Here is a 23,589-nt window from a genome sequence, read left to right on the forward strand (position 1 = left end):
TGCCATACCCAGTTCGAGGGGCAGCCGCGACACCACTTTGTTCACCACTTGTTGAATGTGTAAAAAGTGCTAAAAATTGTAGAGTTCCTGTTTTCTACACATCCTTGGGATATGGGCCATCCAAAGGGCATTATTTTAAATGGCCGAATTACCTTTTTGGACTCAAGTTAAGTTTCAATTTGGAAAAACCCTCAAAAATCCCATTTCATGGGATGCGGGGATGAATTTGACATGTTGAAGCTCAAGGGCCCTGTGCTGGCAGTCACAGTGAGGACTGATGGGCTGCACGGCCCACGGGGATAGGCTCAGAGGCAGCCAGTGAGGACAGGCCGTCTTCTTGGGACAGTCTGATGCTATAACGTCAGTCACGCGTGTACAGTTTTAAAACAGCCAAGCCTAAGGCAAGTTCTTCGTACCACCGAGAAAGATGCACATCCTGAAAACCTGCTTAAGCACAGAATTGCCCACTGAACAGCCCGGCTGGCCTGGGCCACATGCTGACATAGCCTTTTGCTTCTCCCGCTTAAGTTTGCCAACCATTTCATATCAAAATAATAGCAAATTTAGAACCTCACCCAACCAGGAACCTGGTGCAGGAAATGAGTAAATCTCAAGGTGGGAGGAGCTGCAGCCCGAGCTGCCCAACCAGCTTGCCTGCCAGCAGCAGGGCCCTGCCTGACTGGTCTCAGGGCCTTGCTCCAAGGCCTGAGGGTCCACAGTTCTAGAAGGTTCCCAGGGGCCAGAAGCGCAAGTGAGAGGCAACATCCCCATCATTGCTCAGGGGCAGACCAAACCTGCGTTCTGTGCCATGCGACTGTCGCCGCAGTGAGCCCACAGAGGGGACAACAGGAGGAGGCCTCATGAGTACCACCCCTGCTCGCTCTTTCTCCTACAGTCACAAAAGCCCGGGGCTTGGCTAACAGGGAGCACTACCGGCCAGCATGCACAGTACAACTAAAGCCACATACGATATATTTTAAATGTTTTATTTAATGCTGAAAAATTTACCCTGGGGGACAGAAGGATGTAAAAAGAAAGGAAAAGGCACCGTAATTAAGTCCTTGGAAATGATGAGGGTCTTTTTTTCTTTTGTCTTTCAAATAACTTCACTTTAATGTAACTGCAAGCCTGAACATTGTGGGAGGTCAACAGTCTCTTGGGAGCTATGGGGGCAAGAGAGGCAGGATGAGCGCCAGGAAGAACAAGAGCGCTGGGGTCTGCAGTCACCCTGGCCCTAGAGCGGGGCCGTGGCCAGGAGAAGCAGCACTGAGCAGCAGGAAGACAGATGACAGACTTAAGTTCCCGGAAGGAAGGCACTGTGTCCATCTACAGAAGCGGGGCCCCTGAGGAGAGAGCAGGGGTAGGCAGAAGCTGGGCGGTTCAAGAGCAGGACCCAGAGAAGCCCCGTGGGGCCTCGCCTGCTCATGCAGAGCCTGCTGTGGGTGCAGCCCTGTCCAGCGTGGCCAGTCTGCAGAGTGCTGGGGGCCACCTGCAGTAGGACACTTAGCCTGGCTAGCACGGTTAAGATCAGAGTTTCTATGAAAAAGGTTATTGCAACCACCATGAGAATTCTGGAGGAAATGGACTGCAGAACTCAAGAGCCCTCCACTATGAGTTCTTCCAAGTAAATGGGGTGCTTAGTACTGCAAGTACAAGAGCAAGGAGCAGCACCCCAAAGGCTGGCTCAGAGTTCTGGCACCCACACTAGTCCTCCCAGCTCCTCCAGAGCACCCCTCCCCACACACCAGGGAGTCTGTTGGGGGGGGGATCCTGTGCTGGCCCTGAGGTGAACCCACAGGCTCCGCTGCTCTGCTACCCCCCAAAGAGGCCAGGGGCGTTTCCAGGCTCTGGCATCACAAGCGCGACTCTGGCTGCAGGGGTCAAGGGGAAGCTCCTTTGGACATTGTGTTCCACCTACTCTTCCTCTAAAGCTCCCAAGGAAACCTCATGTGGTTCTCCAGCCTCACTTCCCACCTGCCCCACCCTGGCCCCCATGTAAAGTGCCGCGTGCTGGGGCTGTGCTGGGGTGTCCGCGGGGTTGGCAGTGGGCCCCCCAAGGGCGTCCCCGGCAGCCAGCTAGAGGTCACATCACAGGGCCAAGCTGGTGGCTGGCGGGCCCAGCAGAAAGCTGCTCCTTTCCCCCACAGCCCAAGAGTTGCGTACCAAAGGGAAGACACAAAAGGAAATGACCCAATCTCATAATATTCCCCAAACTGAACATGGAAAGGCAAATCGTCATCTGGAGGTGTGACTTTAGGACTAAGTTAAAATATACATGTGTCGGCTTCCCCCATGATCCGGCATAAAATCGTTACTATTGCTTCTTTCAGAGGACCATGAGCAGAATTTATAGCCTAAAAGAAAGGAACTCAATCTGCTTAAAAAAGAGCACCTCCTCCCCTCCCACACCCCCAGTCCTCTAGGCTCCCCGCAGAGCCACGGGCTTTCAGGAGGCCTCCCTGGATATCCACCCGCTCTCCGTGAGGAAGTTTAAAATCCTTTTCTTTAGGACTTTGTCCAAGTAGCTCGGAAGGCGGCTTTTGGAAGGTATGCCCTGCCGCTTCTGGAGGTGGTCCTTGATGATGATGGTCTTCACGGTCACGTAGCGCGCTGGGCTCAGGTTCAAGGAGCTGCAGAGCACCTTCTCGCGGTCCGACAGCAGCTCAAAGCCCGGCAGGTGCTCGATGGCCGCGAACTCGCCGTCCCTGCCGTCCTCCTTGCCCCGCCGGGCTCCGGCCGCACTCTTGTTCTCCTTCCTCTTCTCACGCTTGTGGCGCGCCGCCTCATACTCGGCCGACTCCTCCAGCTTGGTGATGCCGTTGCGCCGGTAACGCTGCAGCTCGCGGATCTTGGCGCGCAGCATCTTCTCCTTGTGCATGCCCTCGAACAGGTCGTCAAACTCCTTGCATGACATGAACTGGTAGAGCGGGCGCAGCTTGAGCCGCAGCTCCTTCTCCTCCTTTGTGACCTTGCGCTTGGCCGGCCGCTCCTTGTCCTTCTTGTCCTTGCCCAGGAAGGCAGGCACTAGGTTGTAGTCACGCGCAATGTTCTTGCGCCGCTGCCTCTCCCGCAGCTTGCGCACGTACATGTCCACGTGCGCGCGCTTGAGCTCGATCTCCACGTCCTCATCGTCGTAGTTGACCGAGAGCCCGCTGATGAGCGTCTCGGCATCCTGGTCGTACTCGATCTCGTAGTCGTCACGCAGCGGCATGTAGCCCAGCTGCTGCTGCTCAGCCACCGAGATGTCTAGGGGAGGCAAGGGGGTGGTGAGGCTGGGGGACAGGGGCCCTCCGCCGGGGCACGTGTGGTCGGTCACCCGGTTGGGGATGGTGTCGGGGATGCAGGCTCTCCCCAAGTTGCCGTGGATGTACATGCTTACGTAATGCTCCATCACCTCCTGCGGCGTGCGGGAAGCTCCCACGTGCGCGGCCATGTCCTCCTGCAACAACAGGGACCACAGGTTAAAACGCAGGTCGGCGTGGCGCACGTGCCCACTTCCAGCCTGTGTCACCCCAGCCCCCAAGGGGCCCCAGGCAGTGTTCTCTTTGCAGCCAGGCTCAGCACGGGGCTACGGACACTAAACGGGCAGAAGGGGTACGAAGGAGGCGCCACCTGCCAGCACGCTGACACCGGGCCCACATCACCCCTTGGACTCCGCTCTCCTGGGGCCCACCTATGGTGGCCTCCTGGCCACACATCAAACCCTGCACTCTGGGCGGGGTCAGGGAGCACCCCAGCTGCCCCGCCTCTTCCCAGGCCCACCAGGGCTCCCCAACCACAGCTCCCCGCACAAGACGGACCCTGCTGTATGGTGCTGCCTGCCTCCAGGAACCAAAAGGACCCAGCCCCTGGGAGTGCAGGGGGGTGGCAGCCTATCCCCTTCCTGAGTGATGGTGCCAGGGACCAGCTGTGCCTTTTCAAGGGGCGGGGCATCACTGGTGACAGGCTCCACAGTTAGGTAGCTGGAATCTGCCATGGGCTGTGAGCACACATGCCTGTAGGAGGTGACCTATGAACACGAGGGTTATTAATGAGAGGAAATTATACAACTCCCCCAATCTTTTCCTTCTGCCAAGAGGCCTCTTCCTTAGTCAACCGCTAAAGCCACTTCACAAAGGAGCTGCCCAAAATGCGCACTCATTCACTGGCAGCCGCTCAGCCCCTGCCTCCAGCCTCCACTCACCCTGCACCCGGCTTTGCCGTTCTAGCAGCCGCCAGGGCCCAACGCCACTGCTCTGTGTCCTTGCCCCTTAGGCCTGTGAGATCAGGTTGGTCTCTGCAGCCCCAAAGGCCAAACTGGACTCCCAGAAACCAGCCAGTCCACTCGGGTTGAGGACTGAGGACACACCGGGCACCATGGGAGGGAAGCGCTCCTGGGAGGGAAAAGAACCTGTGTGGGGCCTGAGTCCCAAGGGCAGGGCTCCAAGGCAGGGAAGATTAGAATAAACACCAGATTCTGGTCTTTTGGGGAAGAACTGTGTCCATGATTAACTTCTTTAAAATGTTACTGTTTGCATCAAATCTGTTTGTATTTTCCCAGGGACCATTAACCTCACCCCACCCCAAAAAAAGAACCCCCCCAAAAAACCAAGTCACAACCATCCCAAGCATCTATGGCCACCACCATATGACCAAGTTAGTCACTTCCCATCTCTGGGCCTTGGGTTCCTTCCAGTAAGGAGACAGGAGTCAGCCCTAGCACCCACCCTGCACCTGCCACGGGCACTGTGGACAGAGTGCCCAGAGGCTTAGCGCCCCTGTGAGGGGCCCAGCTCAGGTCCTGCTCAGAGGGGCGAGCTAGCCAGTGGGCATTCTTCCACCCTGATGAGCTACACCAGAAGAATACCAGCCCTGACAGTTGCCCGTTCAGGAGGGAAACACAGCCTCACAAGGCTGTCCAGACAGCAGAAATGCCCACATGCTCCCGGTCCAAGATTCCAGGGCCCAGCCGCACAGCCAGAGGTTGTACGGGCCCAGGGTCTTCACCATCCCTCACCACAGCCTCAGTGAGGGCCTGCAGCCACTACAAATTTCCGAGTCCAGCATCCAGGGAGCCTCCTGGGTGAGGAGGAACCCCTTCAGCAGAGGCTCGGGGAATCTGGGCCACACATCCAAGCTCACCCGGTTGGAAGTCAGGCCCCAGGCCTTGCCGCCAGCCTGGCCCAGTGAGACCTGCGCAGCGGGCTACCCAGCCAGCATCCAGAAGCACCAGCTGCCCCCCTAGCAAAAGTCCCCTCAGCCTGAAACTCAGCAATCTGCCTTTCAAAAATGAGTGGATGGCAGAGCCCCTGTGTTTCAGAGAAAACTGAAATCCTGAAAAACAGAAAGATTCTGAGTAGTCAAGTTGACTAACTTGACCAAACCAAGGTGTGTTACTGGTTAGAGGTTCTTGCCATCAACTCTGACACCGTGGGAGCGAGAGCAGGGGATGGAAACCACAGAGGGCCTTGAAAGCTCTGGGCCGGAGCAGGGCCATACAAGACCTCCTGTCCCCAGCTAGTGTCCCCTCTCACACGCCCAGCAGCTGGCAACACAACACAGAATGTGTGTGCGCATGCCACTGCTGTCATCCAAAGGGCTGGAGGAACCTGGGGCAGAGGGGCTGGGGAGGGAGCCACTCCACTGGACACCGGCTTCCGGCCTGACCATTGTCATCCTCAAGAACACTGTGTCCAATTCTAAGTGATAAGGAGAAATCCCACAGTGGGGAGGAGGGAGAGTCTGAAGAGTGACCCTGTCCCACGCTGTCCCACGGCCCAGCCCAGGCATCTCAGCCTCAGCACCAGAGTACAGCAGCCAGACCCGAATTACGGAATATTCTACAAAACACCAGCCAGCACCCCTCCAGCGCGTCAGTCACAAGACAAACAAAGAACCGTGACCTGAAGAGACCCATCAGCGACATCACTGGGGTGTCCTGGGTGGGACCCCAGGCCGGTCTGTGCATGAGTGAGTGGCTCTGAGCCAAGGTCAGCACCCTGCTTTCTGGAGCCACACCACACCTCTGCGAAATGACGCTATTTCGGGAGGGTTATGAGAGGAACATACGTGGGAACTCCACATACTATTGTTTTACTTTTTTGGGTAAATTGAAAATAAAAGTTATTTTTAAAAAATAAAATTAAATTAGTTTTTCTTTTTTTAGAGAGAGAGAAAGAGGGAGAGTGGGGTGGGGGAGAGACAGTGAGGAGAGAGAGGCTCTCAAGCCAACTGCACGCTGAGCATAGAGCCCGGTGCAGGGCTCGACCTCACGGACCTGAGATCACGGCAACCTGAGCCAAAATCAAGAATCGAACTTCAGGGCACCTGGGTTGCTCAGTGAGTTAGGCCTCTGCCTTCGGCTCAGGTCATGATCTCAGGGTCCTGGGATTGAGCCCCGCATCAGACTCTCTGCTCAGCGGGGAGACTGCTTCCCTCTCTCTCTCTGCCTGTCTCTCTGCCTGCTTGTGATCTCTCTCTCTCTGTCAAATAAATAAGTAAAATCTTTAAAAAAAAAAAAATAATCGAATACTTCACCAACTAAGCCCACCCATGAGCTGCCAAAAAGTAAAGATAAATTCTGCCTCGCAATTTTGTTTAGCGGTATAAGATTGACATCCAAACATTAGAAAAGAAAACACAGAGCGTTCAAGAGAAGGCTGTTCCATCACGTGGGAAAGCTGCCCTGTCCACGGTGGGTGCGGTGTGGATCTGTGGTCACAGGCCCGTGACAAGGGCAACGTGCACTCAGCAGACAAGCACCCTCCTGGGGCCCTGGGCCAGCCAAGGAGCAGGCCAGCTGGCCATGTGGGCACTTTGGATGCACAGACCCTCTTCACGTCGAGGCAGACTCTGGCTCTTGGACAGACTCAGGTGATGAGTACTTAAAAAGCCAGGAACCAAAATCAGAGTGGCTAGCACCTTGTCACCAGGAGCCCAGGAATCTGTCACCTATCACCCTTACCCGCTGCCCGACAACCTCAAAGGCCATGGCCAACACTACACTGGCCAGCAGCTGCTGCTGAGAGAGAATCCTGCCCCTGGGCCGCCGTGTTTGTTTCATGACCATCGAGAAAGGCCCAGGAAAACACACAAAACCCTCATTTCTCAAAGCCCTGGAAACAGAGGAAGATCACAAGAGAATTGTCTGCACGGGAGAGATGACACAGCTCTGGTTCTAAACAGAATCCACAGAGAGCAGACAGGTTCCATGGTACTAGGTGACAGTGAGGAACACACTTTACAAGTGTGTTTATGACTAAAAACAGCAGGAGCTGCAGCACCCCACCCCACGCTGGCACCTGCCCGCCACACTGTCCTCTCCCGTCCGCACACGTCAACTGTCACGTGAAACCTGACCACCTCCCACGAGGGGCACAAGTGTGCTGTCACTGCCCTGGTGCCACCTGCAACAGCTGCTGAGCACATGATCAAGGTCAAAGTTTCCGCTTAATCTAGATGATGGATGGATGGAGGAACGGACAGACGCACGGATGGGCAGGCAGAAGCAACAAAAGTGGGTCTGGGGGGACAGACCTGGAGTACAGACAACTCAAGTACACCTACAACTGAACAAGGGACAAGAGTGTACCCTGCAGCTGGTGTTCCCTGACACACGGCAGCACAGGGGTGAGGAGCCGATAGTCAGTAGAGACAGAATCCCAGGTTCTGTCCCTTCATCCTCACTAAGAAAAGGATACCCACCCCTGGAAAAAGGTAAGGCTAGATATGCTGCTTCCTCAGAGTCCTTAGAGAAATGAAGGAAAACACACTTCTAGGACACTGAATGGCCCTCAAGTCTACAGTCCAAGGTCACCAGACTCCCCCCAGGGTGCTGGCTCTCAGGGACAGGAAGTGAGCACCCTAGTGAGTCAGGACTCCACAGCCTTCTGTGGTGGTCTGGCCTCCTTCCGGCCTTCCCATGGCTCACGGAGAGGCCTCCAGCCCGGGAGCAGGGACGGGAAGGGGAGGGCAGTCAGAGCAACCATCGTCAGCGTCAGCCGCCCCCCACCCCGCCCCTGTGCCGTGGCCTCCTTTCCCCTGGAATGGATGCCGCCCACTGCTCTGTGCACACATCCCCCCGACAGGTGCAAGCCCGCGAGGTCACTCCCACCGATGACAAACCTCCAAAGGCTCCTATCAGGGAGTCCACTACAGCTCCCACCAGACTGGCCCATGATCGAGGGGAAACTGAAAACCTCGGGACGACTAAGGCTTTCCCTTAGAGCTAAACTCTTCCATTTAAAGGACAGTTCTTCATTCCCAGATGATGTCGTTCTTGTTTGGAGAGTACTAAGATAGTCTTTTCTTTCTGGAAAATGGTGAGAGAGACTTAATCGGATAGGATATTAATATCCTTATTTGGCAGACTTGAAGTCAGCAACTCCGAGTTACATTAGCCTTTGATACACCGTTTCAACAGCACTAGTCTCCAAAGTCTGAGCATGTGGGAGGCCTGACCTGTCAGGGGTCCATGACACGGAGTCTCAAACCCCTGTCTGGCTCCTGCCGGACCCCACACAACCCGCCCCGCCATCCAGGCCAGCGGCCCCAAACCCTTGCCGGATGCTCTCTTTCTCTGTGTGCACAGGCTTGGGTCCCAGACCTGGCTGGGGTGCAGGTTGTAGCTCAACCACCCCCAGACTACAATCCTCATCCTCTCCCCTCCTGCTTCTGGGCCTGTGGTCCCTCCCCTCTCAGGGACAACATAAGGCCTGTCACAGTGACAGGTAAGCGCTTCAGCATGTAGCATCTGGTGTGGTCTCCCAGAGGCCCCCAGGGCTCCTGCAGCAGACAGTCCTGCTCCGGGGCACACGGCCCTATCACCACGGGGCCTCTGGCAGGGTGCTGGCTCAGTACACACCGCGGGGAGACCTCTGCAGTCAAACGCTTCCAGACCCTTTATACGGCAGAACAGGGCCAGACCATGGCCCCATGCCTATGACACCTTGGCTGGGCCAGTCCACCTCCAGCCTCTGCGGCCCACGGCCAAACCAGCTCCTCCCCCAGAACTTGGGTGGCCTTCACCTTCCCCGAGAGCACCAAACACCACCCCAGGAGGTGGAAAGAGCCCCAGGCCTGGGCTCTTTCCTCCCCAGCACTGGGGATCCAGACTCCGAGGCAGGGCTGCCTTCTTCCTCAAGGGACAGAAGCAGCCCGAAGGCCCAGCTCACAAACCTGGGGCACCCCGGGGGAGCAGACTGTGCAGGCAGAGCCACCTAGGGAGCAGAGTCCCCAGGAGCAGCAGGAAGGAGCAAAGGCCTGCACAGGGCCAGGGAAGGACGAAGGGCCAATGGATTAGCTTTCACCTAAGGGACAAGGAGGGACTGCTCAGGCCCAGAGGAAAGAGGAGGGAAAGCCCATACAGCGGGATACCTGTCTGCTCCTCCTGAGCTGGATACGTGCACCCGCGAGCCCAGTGTCACTTCACCCTTTGCTGGCCTGGCCACCCAGGGCCTCCGCTCCCAGCTGACCATGGCTTTGGGTGTGGTTCGGGCCTGCCTGCTCCAGCCCCTTTCAGTCATTCTCCAAGGAAACAGAAGGACTGCCTGCCTCGCAGGGGCCGGAAGGATGGGGCATTCGCCAGTCTGGAGCGAAAGCTGCCACCACCCCCAGCACGGCCCCCTCTCCCGCAGACAAGCTGGTGGTCGGTGCCACCGCCCACATCAGAGGCGGAGGACTAACAGCGGCTTGTTATCTATCCTTACAAGATCCCAGCTATTCCAGGAACCCTATTTCCCTTGGCTCCTGCTCCTGTTCACTGATTCATGCACATGGAAAGTTCCGCAGGCCTCAGTTCCAGGTGCCCTGTCCTCCTGTCTCCACTCAAGAAAACTAAGCAGCCTCCACAGCTGTGACCGGCCTTCAAGGGGACGGAGACTTCCGGATCAAGTAAACCTGAGAGCAAGCCTCACAGAGGGCTAACAGCAGCGCACAGCCTCAAAACATAACCAGGTAACTCTGCCCTGCCACAAGGTAGTGATCTAAAAGGATGACAAGGGGCACCTGGGGGGTTCAGTGGTTCAGAAGCCTCTGCCTTCAGCTCAGGTCATGATCTCAAGGTCCTAGGATCGAGCCCTGCATCGGGCTCTCCGCTCATCAAGGAGCCTGCTTCCCCCTCTCTCTCTGCCTGCCTCTCTGCCTACTTCTGATATTTCTCTGTCAAATAAATAAATAAAATCTTTAAAAAAATTAAAATTAAAATAAATAAAAGGATGACAAGTGTGGACTTCAAGAGAGGTCTGCACACCTACATTCACTGCGGAGGACCCCTAGCAGCCAACAGCAGGAGCGGCCCAGGCGCCTGACCAATCAGATGGGCAGTGGGATGGCCATCAACCTTACACTCACAGGACACAGTGACACCCGCTACATGAACGAACCTCAAGAGGGTTACGCGGAGGGACCTGAACTAGTCATAAAAGGACAAATGTTGCAGCGTTTTTCTCTACGAGGTCCCCAGAGTAGTCGAATTCACAGAGATGGAAAGCAGAATAGTGGGTGTCCAGAGCTGGGGTGGGGGAAGCCGGGAGGTGTTACGTAACAGGCAGTTTCTGTCTGTGATGGGAAAGTTCTGGAGATGGACGGTGGTGATGTCACCCAATGACATGAACGTACTTAATGTCACTGAACTGGGCACTTAAAGATGGCTAAAACCAGGGGCACCCGGCTGGCTCGGTCAGCGGAGCCTGCAACTCGATCTCGGGTCGTGGGTATGAACCCCCAGCCCACAGGCATCACCCAAGTTGTTAAAAATGCAAATTCTATCCCGACCCCAGAGGGGACCTACAGAGCCCGGAGGGGGTGCTGGGCATGTGTTGTGTGTGTTTTAAGATTTTATTTATTTATTTGACAGAGAGAGATCACAAGTAGGCAGAGGCAGGCAAGAGAGAGGAGGAAGCAGACTCCCCGCCAAGCAGAGAGCCCGATGCAGGGCTCAATCCCAGGACCCTGGGATCATGACCTGAGCCGAAGGCAGAGGCTTTAACACACTGAGCCACCAAGGCGCCCCAGAGCATGTGTGTTTTAGCAAGCCCTCCAGGGTGTTCCAGAACCACTGCCCTGTAGACCCCATCACTTCTGGCAGCTTTCTCCACCCAGGCTCCTCCCTCAGCCTCTCCATCCACAAACGTAAGCAGGAACCCACCGAAAGGATGCTCAAGGGACGGGCTTACCCATTCCCATCAACACACACAGGCCTCTGCCTCGGTGAGGTGACTGTTCCCGCGGTTCCCCAATGTGGCCCCATGGGCCACACCGGAACTCACTCCAACAACATCTATTTCCAGACCCCCCCCCCATACAGATGCCAGTTCAGGAGATCTGGGGGCCCCTGGGATTCCCGGACCCCACGGAATCCAGGACTCTGCCCGTGCTCAGTGAGGTTCAGGGCATGGAGTCGGAATACCTGGGTCAGCTTCCAGCTCTGCCACATTCCTTCATTAGCCACAGCGGCTTCCAGCAAGATTGTGTCTGCTGACTCGGAACACAACTAGCACCCACCACAAAACCGGCTGCTTCGAGGCTCTGGAAGCCCCTGGTGACAGCAGTGTGGCTCGCCAACCACCGGCCCCTTCCCCGCTGTCGCATTCCCAGGCACCTTCCCACACACCCTTGAAGGCCGGGGCCCAGTGTCCAAGCCTAGCTACACAGCTCGCCCCCAAGCCCCCCAGCGTCACAGCGAGCACCCCACAGCCAGGACGAATGGGAGCAACAGCGCCAGACTTCAGAAGCAGCCTCCCCCCCAACAGGTTGGCCGCCATCACCCCACCCCTTCAATCCCACACAAAGCAGTGCCACTAGGAGGTGACAGATCACATGTGCCATCTGAAAAATGACAGCGACCGGCCTCACCTTCAACTGCATCGCTTCCACTGATGTGTGTGCTGCCACTCCCCACACTGCAGCCCAGCCCACGACACCAAGCTCCCACCCTCCCCGGGTCCTCTCCCTGCTTCCCGCTGAGCCAGGTCAAGACCCTGCCCCTCCAAGCAGCTCTGCAGGCCAGCCATGCCTTTAGCCGCAGCCCTAAGCTCCTAGCCCCTGCCCTGCAGCACTTAATGCTCTTATACCCAGAGGTTAAGGCCCAGACTCTGCAGTCAGCGGGGCCTGCATCTGAGCCCTGGCTTCACCATGAGAAAAGCCGAGGCAGCCCCCACAAGCATCTGAAACCCTCTGACTCGCTGTTCTGCAGCTGTACACTGCAGACCCAGCCCTGGAGCTGTGGGGAGGAGCCCAAGATCAGGTGTGCACTCCATCCAAGCTGGCACAGGCGGGATGGAGCATACATGGGGCACATCCCTTCTGCACACACAGCCATGGAGTCTGCTCAGAAGGACGCTGCACGTCTCGGAGCTGCGGAAAGCCTCAGGTAAAGCACGGGTAAGTCTAGTGGGCAGAGCAGGTGGCCCGAGAGACACTAGTGCCTGCAGCCTGGCCACGCACCAGGCGTGGTTAGGATGCAAAATCCCTGCCCCCATCCCGCCCCCACAAGGGGTTCGGCAGGAAGAGGACCCTGGGCGCCCCTCCTCCTGCGGCTTTGTCTCCTGTAACAGCTGAGACCGCTGGCTGCTTGGAGCAGGAATCTGCATGGGAACAAGCTGCCCAGGTAATTCCTGGGCACACGCCAGCTTCTAAAGCACTGCTTTAGAGAACAGCCCGCTTCCTGCCCCCATGCTTCCTCCAACACACTTCAGGTGGCCTGGTCCTTGTGTGTCCCCACCCAGTGTGGCGGAGAAGGCAATGCACACTAGGAAGCAGCACTGCCCAGAGCACAGACTCGGACATCAAACTCTAGCTCAAATCCAGCTGCACAGAGCTGCTGGGAGAGATCCCGGGAAACAAAGTCCTCAGCAGAGTGCCTAGCACTCAGCAAGGCTCGGGGTCCACCTCGGCTATTTTTAGCAATGGCTGTGTAGATAAGTGCTCTGGGAATGGAGTGGAGAGGGGAGAAGTCTCTTGGAGCACTGACATGGAAGCAGAAAGACCAGTCACGACCCAGGATCTGGAGGAAGAGTGCTCTGAGCAGTAGAAATAAAAAATGGTTGAGGGGGTAGCAGCTGAGATCCCCTTTGGCCATGATATTGAAACTAAGTAGGCCTGGAAGCCACTGGAGGCTGACGACATACTGCATGTCTGCAAAGATCACTCTGATGATGGCGTACGGAATGGGCTGGAGGGCACAAGCATGAAGCAGGAAGACCAGCTGGGAGGCCCCAGAGGTGGTCAAGGCAAGAGATAAGCACCAGCCTGGACTAAGGTTGCAACCAGTGGTTAGATTCTAAAAATATGTTGGACATGCAGCTGCGGCTGGACTGGGCCTGCAAGGACCAAGGACCAAGTTCCAGCAGCCCGAGGAACAGAGTGAGGTGGTAGGAGATCTGGGTCACAGAGGGTCAAGATGTCCACGAGATAAACAGGGAGGAGGTCCCTCAGCAGCTCACCGTCAACTCACTGAAACTTAGGCAAGAGGTCCTGGCTCAGACCCAAAGGATGAGAACACTTTAAGACCCTTGAAGACAGTGAGAAGCCTTTCCCTCCTACAAAGTCCTTTGGCAGAGAGCAGAGGCTCAGTGCACATTATTGCACTTCAAGAAAAAATGACGTTTTCGGAGGATGGTGATCACCATGTTGACACTTAGGTGAGACTCTGGGGAGCAGTGCATCTTTAAGGAGTAAGGATTCCCTGGGATGCACCATGGGTGTTGGTCCCTGAAGGCTGGCTCACTTTTTTGAAAGGAAATCAGGCCAGGTTTGGGAATGAGGGGAGAAGCCCAGCAGAAGTGTACTGCTGGAGAAATGGCAGCAAGATGTAATACTGGTTCAGGGAAGTAGGAGGACCTCATGTAGAAGGGTATAGAAAGGTGGGGGAGCTGGGGTCACGCGCCCCCTCCCTGCTTCCCAGGATGCCTGCAGGTGGACAGAAGCTCTTGGCAGAGATGGCCCAGAATCCAGCCAGAGACCTTTCTAACAGGGAGGAAAGCTTCCTGCTCCCCAGTGGAAAGAGAGCTCCCCAGAGACTGTCCAGAGCAGAGCACCCAATCTCCCCCGAAGGGCCCTCAAGCCTAAAGGGACCCTGGCTCTCACCTTCTCCACTCAGCTCAGTCTCCACACAACCCTTCTGATAAGAGCAAGAGCCCAGGACCAACGCCTCCGGGTCTGTGCTCCTTTGTTCAGTACTTACCCAGCACTCCTCACACCGTGTCCTGGGCCTTGCGGGGACCCCACGACAAACAGGCCCCTGCCAGGGGACCCAGGGCACAAGAGCGCAGAGCCCACCGGGCCGCATACAAAGCCAAGTGCAGGGGGACGGTGGAGTGGCTGGAGGGCGGGGGGGAAGCCTGTCTGGCCTTCAGCACCCCTGTGCCACCCCCCCGGCAGAGCCAAGTCGTTCCTTAGGGCGCCTCTGTCAAGTCTGCGGACCTGCCACCGTCCAGCAAGGCCACTCGGGCTCAGCGCGCTCCTGCCCAAAGCGCCTGCACTCGGCAAACACCATACAACGGCTCCTAAGGCCGGGACGAGGGCCCTGGGGGCGCCGAGCCGCAGCCCCGAGCCCCACCTGGCTACTTCCCAGCTGTGTGCCCTTGGGCACATCGCTCCAGCTCGCGGAGCCCACTCGGCGCGGAACCCACCCGGCGCCGACCGCACCAGCCTCCCCGCCGCCGCCCGCCTCCCCGCCGCCGCGGGCCCGGGACGAGCAGGTGCGCGTCGAGCCGGCCGCTCACCCAGTTTCCGAAGCCGAACTGCTCGATGGCATCCAGCAGCAGCTGCTCCTCGCGGCTGGTCCAGCCGCCCTCGGCCTCGGGCCCCCACAGCGTGAAGCGCCCGCCGTCCACCAGCTGGTAGCCGTGATAGCGCCGGTGGTGGCCGATCTCGGCGCCGGCCGAGAAGCACTCGGGGCACAGCTCGATGTCCTGGCACTCGGTGCAGCGGAAGCGCAGCGGGCTCACCTCGGCCAGGCAGTACACGCAGTACTTCTTACCGAGCTCCGCCATCTTCCCCCGCCCACCGCCCGCGCCCGCGCCCGCCGTCAGCGCGCCGCCGCCCGCGCCCGCCGCCGCGCTCGAGCAACCGCCGCCCGCGCCCGCCGCCACCGCGCCGCCCCGCCCAGGCGCCGCCGGAGCCGGCCAGCCGGGCCGCGTCCCGCCTCAGCACGCAGGCGCCCTCGGGCCCGGCCCGGCTGCCGCCGCCGCCGCTGCCGCCGCCGCCGCTGCCGCCGCCGCCGCCGGCCGCACCGCGCAGGCGCTCCGCGCGCGCCACCTCGCGGGGGCCCGGCCCGCCGTCCTGCGCCTGCGCGCTGCTCGCGCCGGCCGCCCGTCCCTCCTAGCGCCTCCCGGCCACCCAGCCCCAGGCCTTGCGCCTGGAAATGGGCGGGAAGGCCTCGCGGCGCGAGCCCGCGCCCCCTTCCAATCAGTGCCGCCCGTCTCCCGCTCGCGGCTTCCTATTGGTCGGCTCTCCCCGGAGGCGGGGAGAAGGGGCTGGGCGTCTGCGTGCCTCTCGGCCAATCGCCGGGCCCACCGCGCGCGCCCCTGGTTGCCCCTGGAAACCCAACAGCCGGCGTCCGGGCTCTGCCGAGCCGGCTGACCCTGAGAGACATGGACGGCAGCTCCGAGCACCGTGGGGACCCAGATGGGGAAGACGGAGATGGGACCAACCTGTCCGGGATTAAGGCCGCCTCCGGCCCCCACTCCCCGGCCGAACCGCTCGAGCCGGAGCCAGAGCTGGGGGCCGTAGAGCCGGAGCAGGGGGCCGTAGAGTCTTCGGAGGGAGGCGCCGCCGGCGACGAGGTCGCCGAGGCCCGGGAAGCGCCGGAGGTCCCCGAGGCTGTGGACCAGGCGGGACCCGGGGAGCCGGAGCCGCCGACCGAGGCTGAGACCCAGCCGGAACCCCGGGAGGCGGCCGACGCCGGGCCTGAGGAGGCTGCCCCGCCGGAGCCCGGAGGCTGGTCCGCGGAACCGGAGGAGCGGGCCGAGGAGGAGCGGGGGGAGGCGAAGGACGAGGAGGACGAGGAGGAAGAAGAGGGAGAGGAGGAGGAGGAGGAGGAGGAGGAGGAGGAGGAGGAGGAGGAGGCCGCGGCAGCCGCGCTCAAGTGGAGGCGGAAGAAAGAGCCCTTGGCCGCCTCGGGGCGGCCGTCCACCCCTGGCCGGGAAGAGGCTCCGCCGACCCAGGAGGCTGAGCAGGGGGAGGGGGAGGAGGACGAGGAGGAGGAGAGCGAGGAAATCAAGGAGAGGGGTGCGCAAGGAAGCCCAGCGAAAAGCCAGCAAAGGGAGGAAGGCGAGCGACGGGACCTCGAGGACGAGGAATGGACGGAGGAGATGCAGAAGCTGCAGGAGCAGCAGCTGCGCGAGGAGCTCCTGGAACAGTACCGGTCGCTGGTGGTCGAGCGCAGCAACTACCAGCGCTACAACAACTACCTGCAGCACAAGATCTCCGAGGCGCTGCGCAAGAAGAAGGGCCTGGATGCCACCGAGGTGCCCGATAAGGGCCCGGAGCCCGATGCCCCTGAGAAAGAGCAAGCATACCTCCGCCATCTGGCCTTGCTGGAGGAGCTGAGGAAGCAGCAGGCGGACGACCTGGAGTGGTACCACCAGGAGCTGAAGCAGCTGCAGGAGCAGTGCAGGGAGGTGCTGTCCAGGGTGGAGAAGGAGTGGGCCGGCTTCCAGGCACTCAAGAAGCAGGTGGTGACGCAGGCCATGGGCACCTGTTGGGTGCGTGGTGGCCGCCAGGCTGCCCTGCGAGAGGTGGAGCAGATCCAGGCGCTGGAGGATAAGAAGGAGAAGGAGATGAGCGCGGTGAGGCTAGAGAACGTGCAGCTGAAGCAGAGCTTGGTGCACTTTGAGACGCGGATGAAGGCCCAGGAGGACCTGACGGAGGGGCTGCTCCTCATTGATTTTGAACAGCTGAAGATTGAGAACCAGACCTTCAACGAAAAAGTGGAGGAGCGGAACGAGGAACTTTTAAAACTGCACAACAAAGTGACCAACAACGTACAGATCATAACCCACGTGAAGGAGAAGCTACACTTCGTGGACATAGAAAACATGTGTAAAAAGACACAGCTTTTGGAAACTGAGGCTCAGGTGGCCCTGAAGAGGGACATCCTGACCAGGACGAAGAAGGCCCGGGACAGCCTGAGGGCTGACAACATCAAGCTGAATCAGAAGTGCGGGCTCCTGGGCAAGGAGCTCCTGCTCCGGGACATGGAGGAGAAAGTGGACAGGACAGAAGCCCTCAACCAGCGTATTGAGTCCCTGAAGCGCCATCATGCTGGCCTTACTATGTCCTGCAGAGGTGTGAGGCAGAAGATAAGGGAAGCCAAAGCCTTTCTCCCATCTTAACCCCCACAACGGGAAGTATCCGCACGACATCTTCAATGTCAGCAACTTTTTCTAGCCTTCATTAATTCTTAAGTCTCCACTTGTGGCCATTCTTTAAAAGGCTTCTGGTATTGGGGATGAAGCTGAATTTTGTATTAATCTCATCATTGTCAGCTCCTAAATTAATCCTGAGCACAATTGGGTTAGCTGTCCATTTTACACAGGGTGAAGTCAGGCCCAGAGACTTGATGACTTACTGTACGTGACTTCTCATAAAAAAGCTGTCAGAAGTCTTGTTGTATCTGAGAAAGTCTGTAATTTCAATGACTTGATCCTGTGGAAAACTGTTCCTCTTCCATATATCAGAGGGCTTAACAAACAGGTGGGGGAGCAAGAAATGTCCTGTGCTTATATAAGCTAATTATTAAATTCCCTTTAAATATATTAAACTGTGTCATTCTGAGTCACAACCTCAACATGAAGCTCACTAGTTTCCTTCGATGAATCTAAACTTGTTTCGTATGTAAGCAGGCTTCTGGGTAATAAAGAAGAGGAGGGAAACAGGAGAAATGGTAACTAGGAGAAGGAGCTGACGTTCTGTCCTCTTTCCTCTTTCCATGAGAGGAGGCTCAGTCTGCTTGACCATTAACGTTTCCTTCTGGCTCAACGACAGTCTGCAATTCTAATGAAATGTTTCCTGGGATCCTCTAAAGAAATACAAAAACATGAAATTTTGTTTTCCAGTGAGGACAAAATGATGATTGCACAGTGTGTCTGGCCAGAATGCCTGTAAGCCTTTTGTTCTCGGCAAGGTATTTTTGGATCTTGGCAAGAGGACCCTTTCTGTGCATGTGATTTTTCTGTATTAAATGTAAACGTGTCTACTATTCCTTGTGTTAATGTAAGAAATACCTGATAGGCCTACCTCTTTCATCCAGAATTGGGGATTCCATTTCCAACTTTCCTTGGTGGTTTTGAAGCTAGGGGCTTGGTTTTATTTCTTCTTAATTTTAAATTGAGTTTTGAGATGCGCAGATTTGGGGTTAGAAGTATCCTCCCGTCCCCAAGTTTAAGTAGGTCATAAGAAGGATGAGTTAGGGGGTAACTGGGTGGCTCAGTGGGTTAAAGTCTGTGCCTTCGGCCCAGGTCATGATCCAGGGTCCTGGGATCGAGCCCCACATCGGGCTCTCTGCTTAGCAGGGAGCCTGTCCCAGCCCCGCCACCCCCCACCTGCCTCTCTGCCTACCTGTGATCTCTGTCAAATAAATAAATAATCCTTTAAAAAGGGGGGTGGGGTGAGTTAGTTTTTGGTGCCGAATACCTGTAAGGAAGGGTAGAAACCCCTCCCTCCAAGGCAGATGACTCAGTTGGTCACAAGAAGGTCACGATGACTTTAACTTTTGGGAGCGCAGCTGTTTTCTAAGGTGTGTTCTCTTTGAAGCCAATAAAGGTCGATTAAAATTCCTTTTCTAACTTTTATAGCTTGGATACACTCTTATAAGACCATACTTGTCAAACCACACAAACGTAACAATCAGGGAAGTAAAAAGCATTCATTCACTTCCTGCTTCCTCTTCCAATCCTCCTTACCTTCTACACTTGTCTTCCCTCTGCCCCGTTCATCAAGGCCAGAGAGGGTTAGTCCATCACCAGCAAGCACAACTTCATTCTCTTTGTGCCTCATGCTAAGAGCAGCACAGGACCCCTGGTGTCTTCGGTGGTTGGGAAAGCTTCCAAGTGAACCTGACACCCTGTGTTCCGTGCCTCTCCCAGCTAAGCAGCTTTCGTGGCCAGAGTGTCCCTTCGGCTCCCCAGCAGGAGCGTGGGTAGTTTCAGCTGACTTTGACCCACTGGCAGTTCCCCAGGCTGCACCAAGCACTGCCTCACCAGCATTGAACCAGGTAGACCGGCCTCTTGAGAGCGCAAGATGCAGATCGATGGTGCTAGTGTTGCTTTAAGCTGCAAAGTTGCCCTTGTTCTTGCAAATTACACTCTCCCCCTCTAGAGATGTTACAGTTCGTTAGAAGATAATCTTCCGCTGATGACTTCACAACGAGGTTCCTTCTAATTGAATTACAGGAGAGCTCTTGATCACGAAATAGCAACCCATTCATGGAGTGTTTCTTCATCTTGCCTCCGAGGAAGAAAGCCACAGACCACTCCCACCCGCCCAGTATTACTGATGGACCCCATTCCAGTCCTTGACCCCCAACTCCAGTTCTCTGGACCCCAGGGAGACTGTCATCCTCCCTCGGAGCCAGCACGATGCCTACCTAGCCCAGCTCAGTCTGTTCTGTTGGGTTATTAATGTATCAACATCACAGTATTCTCGTTTTCGGGCAATAAGTGTTGCTCAGATGCCTTGGAGAATCAGACGCTGCTAAGTCCTATAGCAAACTTGAAAATAAGCAGAGGCCAGAAAGAGGAGCTTTCTAGAAGTAGAAGCGTTGAGGAACATAATGGTCTCTTCTAGCAGGGGACAGAGACCACCTCCAAGTAGCCTCCCTCCCTCTAGGAAGATGAAGAGGGGGCGCCCCGGCTGGATCAGAGACCTCTGACCTCAAAGGCTTTTAAAGAGCTTGTCAAGGGGCATCTGGGCGGCTCGGTGGGTTACAGCCTCTGCCTTCGGCTCGGGTGGTGATCCCGGGGTCCTGGGATCGAGCCCCTCGTCGGGCTCTCTGCTCAGTGGGGAGCCTGCTTTCTCCTCTCTCTCTGCCTGCCTCTCTGCCTACTTGTGATCTCTGTCAAATAAAATCTGAAAAAAAAAAAAAAAAACTTGTCAAAAAGGAGGGCCTGCAAAATGTAGGCACAATAGAATCTGAGATGTTCTGCAACACGACTTCTTTCTAAATGGGTTGGGGTCAGAAGTGTCCCCTTCCGTGTCACAGGTGGCTTGGGTGGTTGGGCAGCACAGGCAGGAGGGAATCGGGCACTACCTGTGCGTAGAGCACAAGGCATCGAAAAGGAAATGCTTTTCATGCATGGGGGATGTCCTTGCTGCTGGCTTCAAACTGCATTTGAGGTTTTTCAATGACGTAAGCTGAGAAACATGCCTTTTTTTTTTAAAGCCAATCTTTTTTTTTTTAATTTTTTTTTTAAAAGATTGTATTTATTTATTTGCGAGAGAATGAGTGAGAGAGAGCATGAGAGAGGAGAAGGTCAGAGGGAGACGCAGACTCCCCAAGGAACTGGGAGCCCGATGCGGGACTCAATCCCAGAAGTCCAGGATCATGACCTGAGCCCAAGGCAGTCACTCAAACAATTGAGCCACCCAGGCACCCCAACGCCTTCTTTTTTTGTAAGTGGGTCTGCAGCCATAATTTAGATGTTTGCCATTGGTCAGGAATGCCTATCTGATCAAATCCTATTGGAGTTAATGCACCCTGATCTGCAACGTGGGTTTTAAACTTGAGGACCGTCTTCATGGGAGAAGAGTCACACCAGGGACATGATTGGCAAGGACTCCAGGCGGGCCTGCAGCTGAGCTGAGCAGCTGGTGAGCATGGGGGCCCCGCAGGCTGGGCACCGCTCCTGGTCCACACCTCCTGCTTGCCCGCCATGCCCGCTCCTGCTGGAACCCTGTCTACACAGGCGTGAGTTTGAATGAATACACTTATACATGCCCCAGCTTTTTAGCTGATGCTTGCTTCTAATATTTTGCCCAAAGGATGCCCAAGTTGAATACAAAGGTGCCTTTAGGGGGAAGACACAGTGTCGTGCTTGCAAATAAGGCCTTGGAATTAGGCTGACTCGGATTCTGATCTCTTCTGATTGTGACCTGGGACGCACAGCCCACCTCTTTAAACCTCCACGCGCTCCCTCGTAAAATGGGGTAAAAAATTTATTCATTATATGGAAAAAGTATCTCTTCCCTAGGTGGTGAAATTATGGCTTCTATTTTTCGTATTTCCAAATTGTATACAATAAACATGCAGTTGTAATAACTACGTGAAAAAATACCGATTTTCAAAATCCCTAAGTTCCTCAAGAGTTCAGATACTAAAAGTTCACATGTCAGGGTATGACTCTATCTCTGGTGAGGAGATTCTCTTAATGACACAATTCAGCATCTTTGAATCCTCACAAGCCAGTGGATGGATGCTGGTACCCGCTTTAAGGTCTGGCTACAGAAAAGAAATGGAAGGCTCAGAGAATTTAAATACTCCTGATCTGACCGGCAACTAAATGACACCTGAAACGGGAGTTATTTTTGGCTGGAGCAGTTTCTACCGGGCGCTCTGGAGTAAGGTCAAGAAGTCGCAGGGACCAGAGACAGGCTGGGGTGTGGGTGACTCGTGCTGCCTGCGAAGAATGCTCCCGCCCCTCCCTCCACAGGCTCAGGCATCCTGAGAGAAGGGGCCTTGGCGTGGCCGTGGCCCGTGGAGCAGCCACCCCCTCGAGCCAGCTGGCTGCAGGCGAGGCAGTGCTCACGGAGGAACCCGAGCTCCTGGGCCAGCCCAGAGATTCAGACCTCTCAGAAGGACATGGGGACAGCGAGTTCCTGCATGGCCCCAACTGAGGACTTGCTGGGGGTCTGAGGCTTCCCTCTGCTGGCCACGCCCATCCTCTGATGACCAGTGGCTGCTCTCAAGGTCCAACTTGGTCCCTGCCCTCTAGAGCTGTGAGATTTTTTTTTTTTAAGATTTTATTTATTCATTTGACACAGAGAGATCACAAGTAGGCAGAGAGGCAGGCAGAGAGAGAGAGAGGAGGAAGCAGGCTCCCCGCGGAGCAGAGAACCCAATGCGGGACTCGATCCCAGGACCCTGAGATCATGACCTGAGCCGAAGGCAGCGGCTTAACCCACTGAGCCACCCAGGCGCCCTAGAGCTGTGAGATTTTGTCCCCTCTCTGGGCCTTTGTGGCCGGCTCCACATCTCGGGGGATGGGTTTTTGAACAGCTGGCTCCCTGGTTTCTCTTGGGAAAATGGTCCACAGCTTCCAAGCCCAAAGCTGGGGCATCCCCCAAGGTCCTCCCCAAGCCGGCCATCAGACTTGTGCCTCGCACACAGGAGGCATTCAGGTGAGTGAATCCAGGCCTCGCCCCAAACCTTGCACTTGGCAGTTGAGGACCAAGCGAGAGGAGAAAGGCTTCCAAAGGCCCCAGAGCACAGTTATTCCTTGGGGAGGGGATCAGCCAGGGCTCAGGAGCCACAGGGGAAGTGTCAGATTCCCAGCCCGGAGGCTAACTGGCCACAGGAGCCCAAGCAGATCCGCTTTCTGCGTCACAGCTTTGGGATGGAGGCAGTGACTGAGTTGTTGTGGAGAGAAATGAGGCCATTCACAGAACTCAGCCTGGGGCCCGGTGTGTGTGCAGTAGGCAGTGAGCCCCAGGACACGACCACTGTCCAGCACGGCCACCCTTGCCAGCCATTGCAGCTCCTGGCCTGTGCCAGCTGGAGAGCAGCCTCGGGATGCCCTGGTGAGACAGTGGGAGCTAAATGCCCAGAGCAGAGCTGCACGGTCTCTGGGGGAGAAGTGGGGAGACCAGTCACAGGCTCAATGGTACTGAGTGGCCCAGCGCAGACCACCAGCCACACTGACACAGGAGGGCAGCACTGTCCACTTATCCCGGGGGACCAGGGGACAAGAGAGGGAGCAGTCCTGAGGGCCCCCACCTCCTGGCCGGGCCTACTGCACTTGGCTAAACGGCTGGACGAGCATGGATGACACACAAGTGCACACGAGCACTGGCTCTGACTGGCACCAAGTGACCTCTCAGACCGGGTCGTGCTCACTGGCACCGAGCTGGGACAGCCAGACTGACATCCACCCCAGAGCTGGGAACGAAGGCGGCCCTGGTCACCCGCAGGCTGGATGGGGCGCTGCAGGCAGCCTGTGGCCTACCAGGCACAGAGGGAGCGGGTGCTCACCTCGGGAGCTGGGATTGGGGACAGGGAAGGGGTCAGCGAGTCAAAGGTCCCCCCTTGATGTGCAAGGGACACACTCAGCTCCCAAATCCCTGCACCGAATTAACACAACCACCACCTTTTTAACATAACCAAGCGTTGTAAGCGGGTTCTAAAATAACAGGATGCTCGGGGCGCCCGGGTGGCTCAGGCAGGGCGTCTGCCTTCAGCTCAGGTCATGGTCTCAAGGCCCTGGAATCAAGCCCGGTGTCCCCGCGTTGGGCGCCCTGCTCAGTGGGGAGCCTGCTTCTTCCTCGCCTTCTGCCGTTCCCTGTGTTCTCTCAGATAAAATCTTTAAGAAAAAAATAACGTGATGTTCAAAATCAAATTGTCCCACACTTGAAGGTGAGAACTCCAGCTGTAAACCAAACTACAGTGAACGTAAG

At 56.6% G+C, this 23,589-nt stretch overlaps 2 protein-coding genes across 2 annotated transcripts; one reads left to right on the top strand and one right to left on the bottom strand.

Moving 5' to 3' along the window:
- Positions 1-970: 970 nt before the first annotated feature.
- Positions 971-15,037, bottom strand: TADA2B (transcriptional adaptor 2B). The gene is made up of 2 exons (XM_004772369.3): positions 14,703-15,037; positions 971-3,439 (listed from the first exon to the last, which is right to left on the bottom strand). The coding sequence occupies exons 1-2, from the start codon at positions 14,970-14,972 to the stop codon at positions 2,447-2,449; spliced, it is 1,263 nt and encodes a 420-aa protein (XP_004772426.1). The 5' UTR covers positions 14,973-15,037; the 3' UTR covers positions 971-2,446.
- Positions 15,038-15,474: 437 nt separating this feature from the next.
- On the top strand, positions 15,475-17,738 carry CCDC96 (coiled-coil domain containing 96). The gene has a single exon (XM_045075342.1). It carries the CDS (start codon positions 15,573-15,575, stop codon positions 17,313-17,315), a length of 1,743 nt encoding a protein of 580 aa, XP_044931277.1. The 5' UTR covers positions 15,475-15,572; the 3' UTR covers positions 17,316-17,738.
- Positions 17,739-23,589: the final 5,851 nt, after the last annotated feature.

Source organism: Mustela putorius, unplaced genomic scaffold, assembly GCF_011764305.1.
Source record: "Mustela putorius furo isolate JIRA1106 unplaced genomic scaffold, ASM1176430v1.1 tig00000083_pilon_pilon_pilon, whole genome shotgun sequence".
Lineage (NCBI taxonomy): Eukaryota > Metazoa > Chordata > Mammalia > Carnivora > Mustelidae > Mustela > Mustela putorius.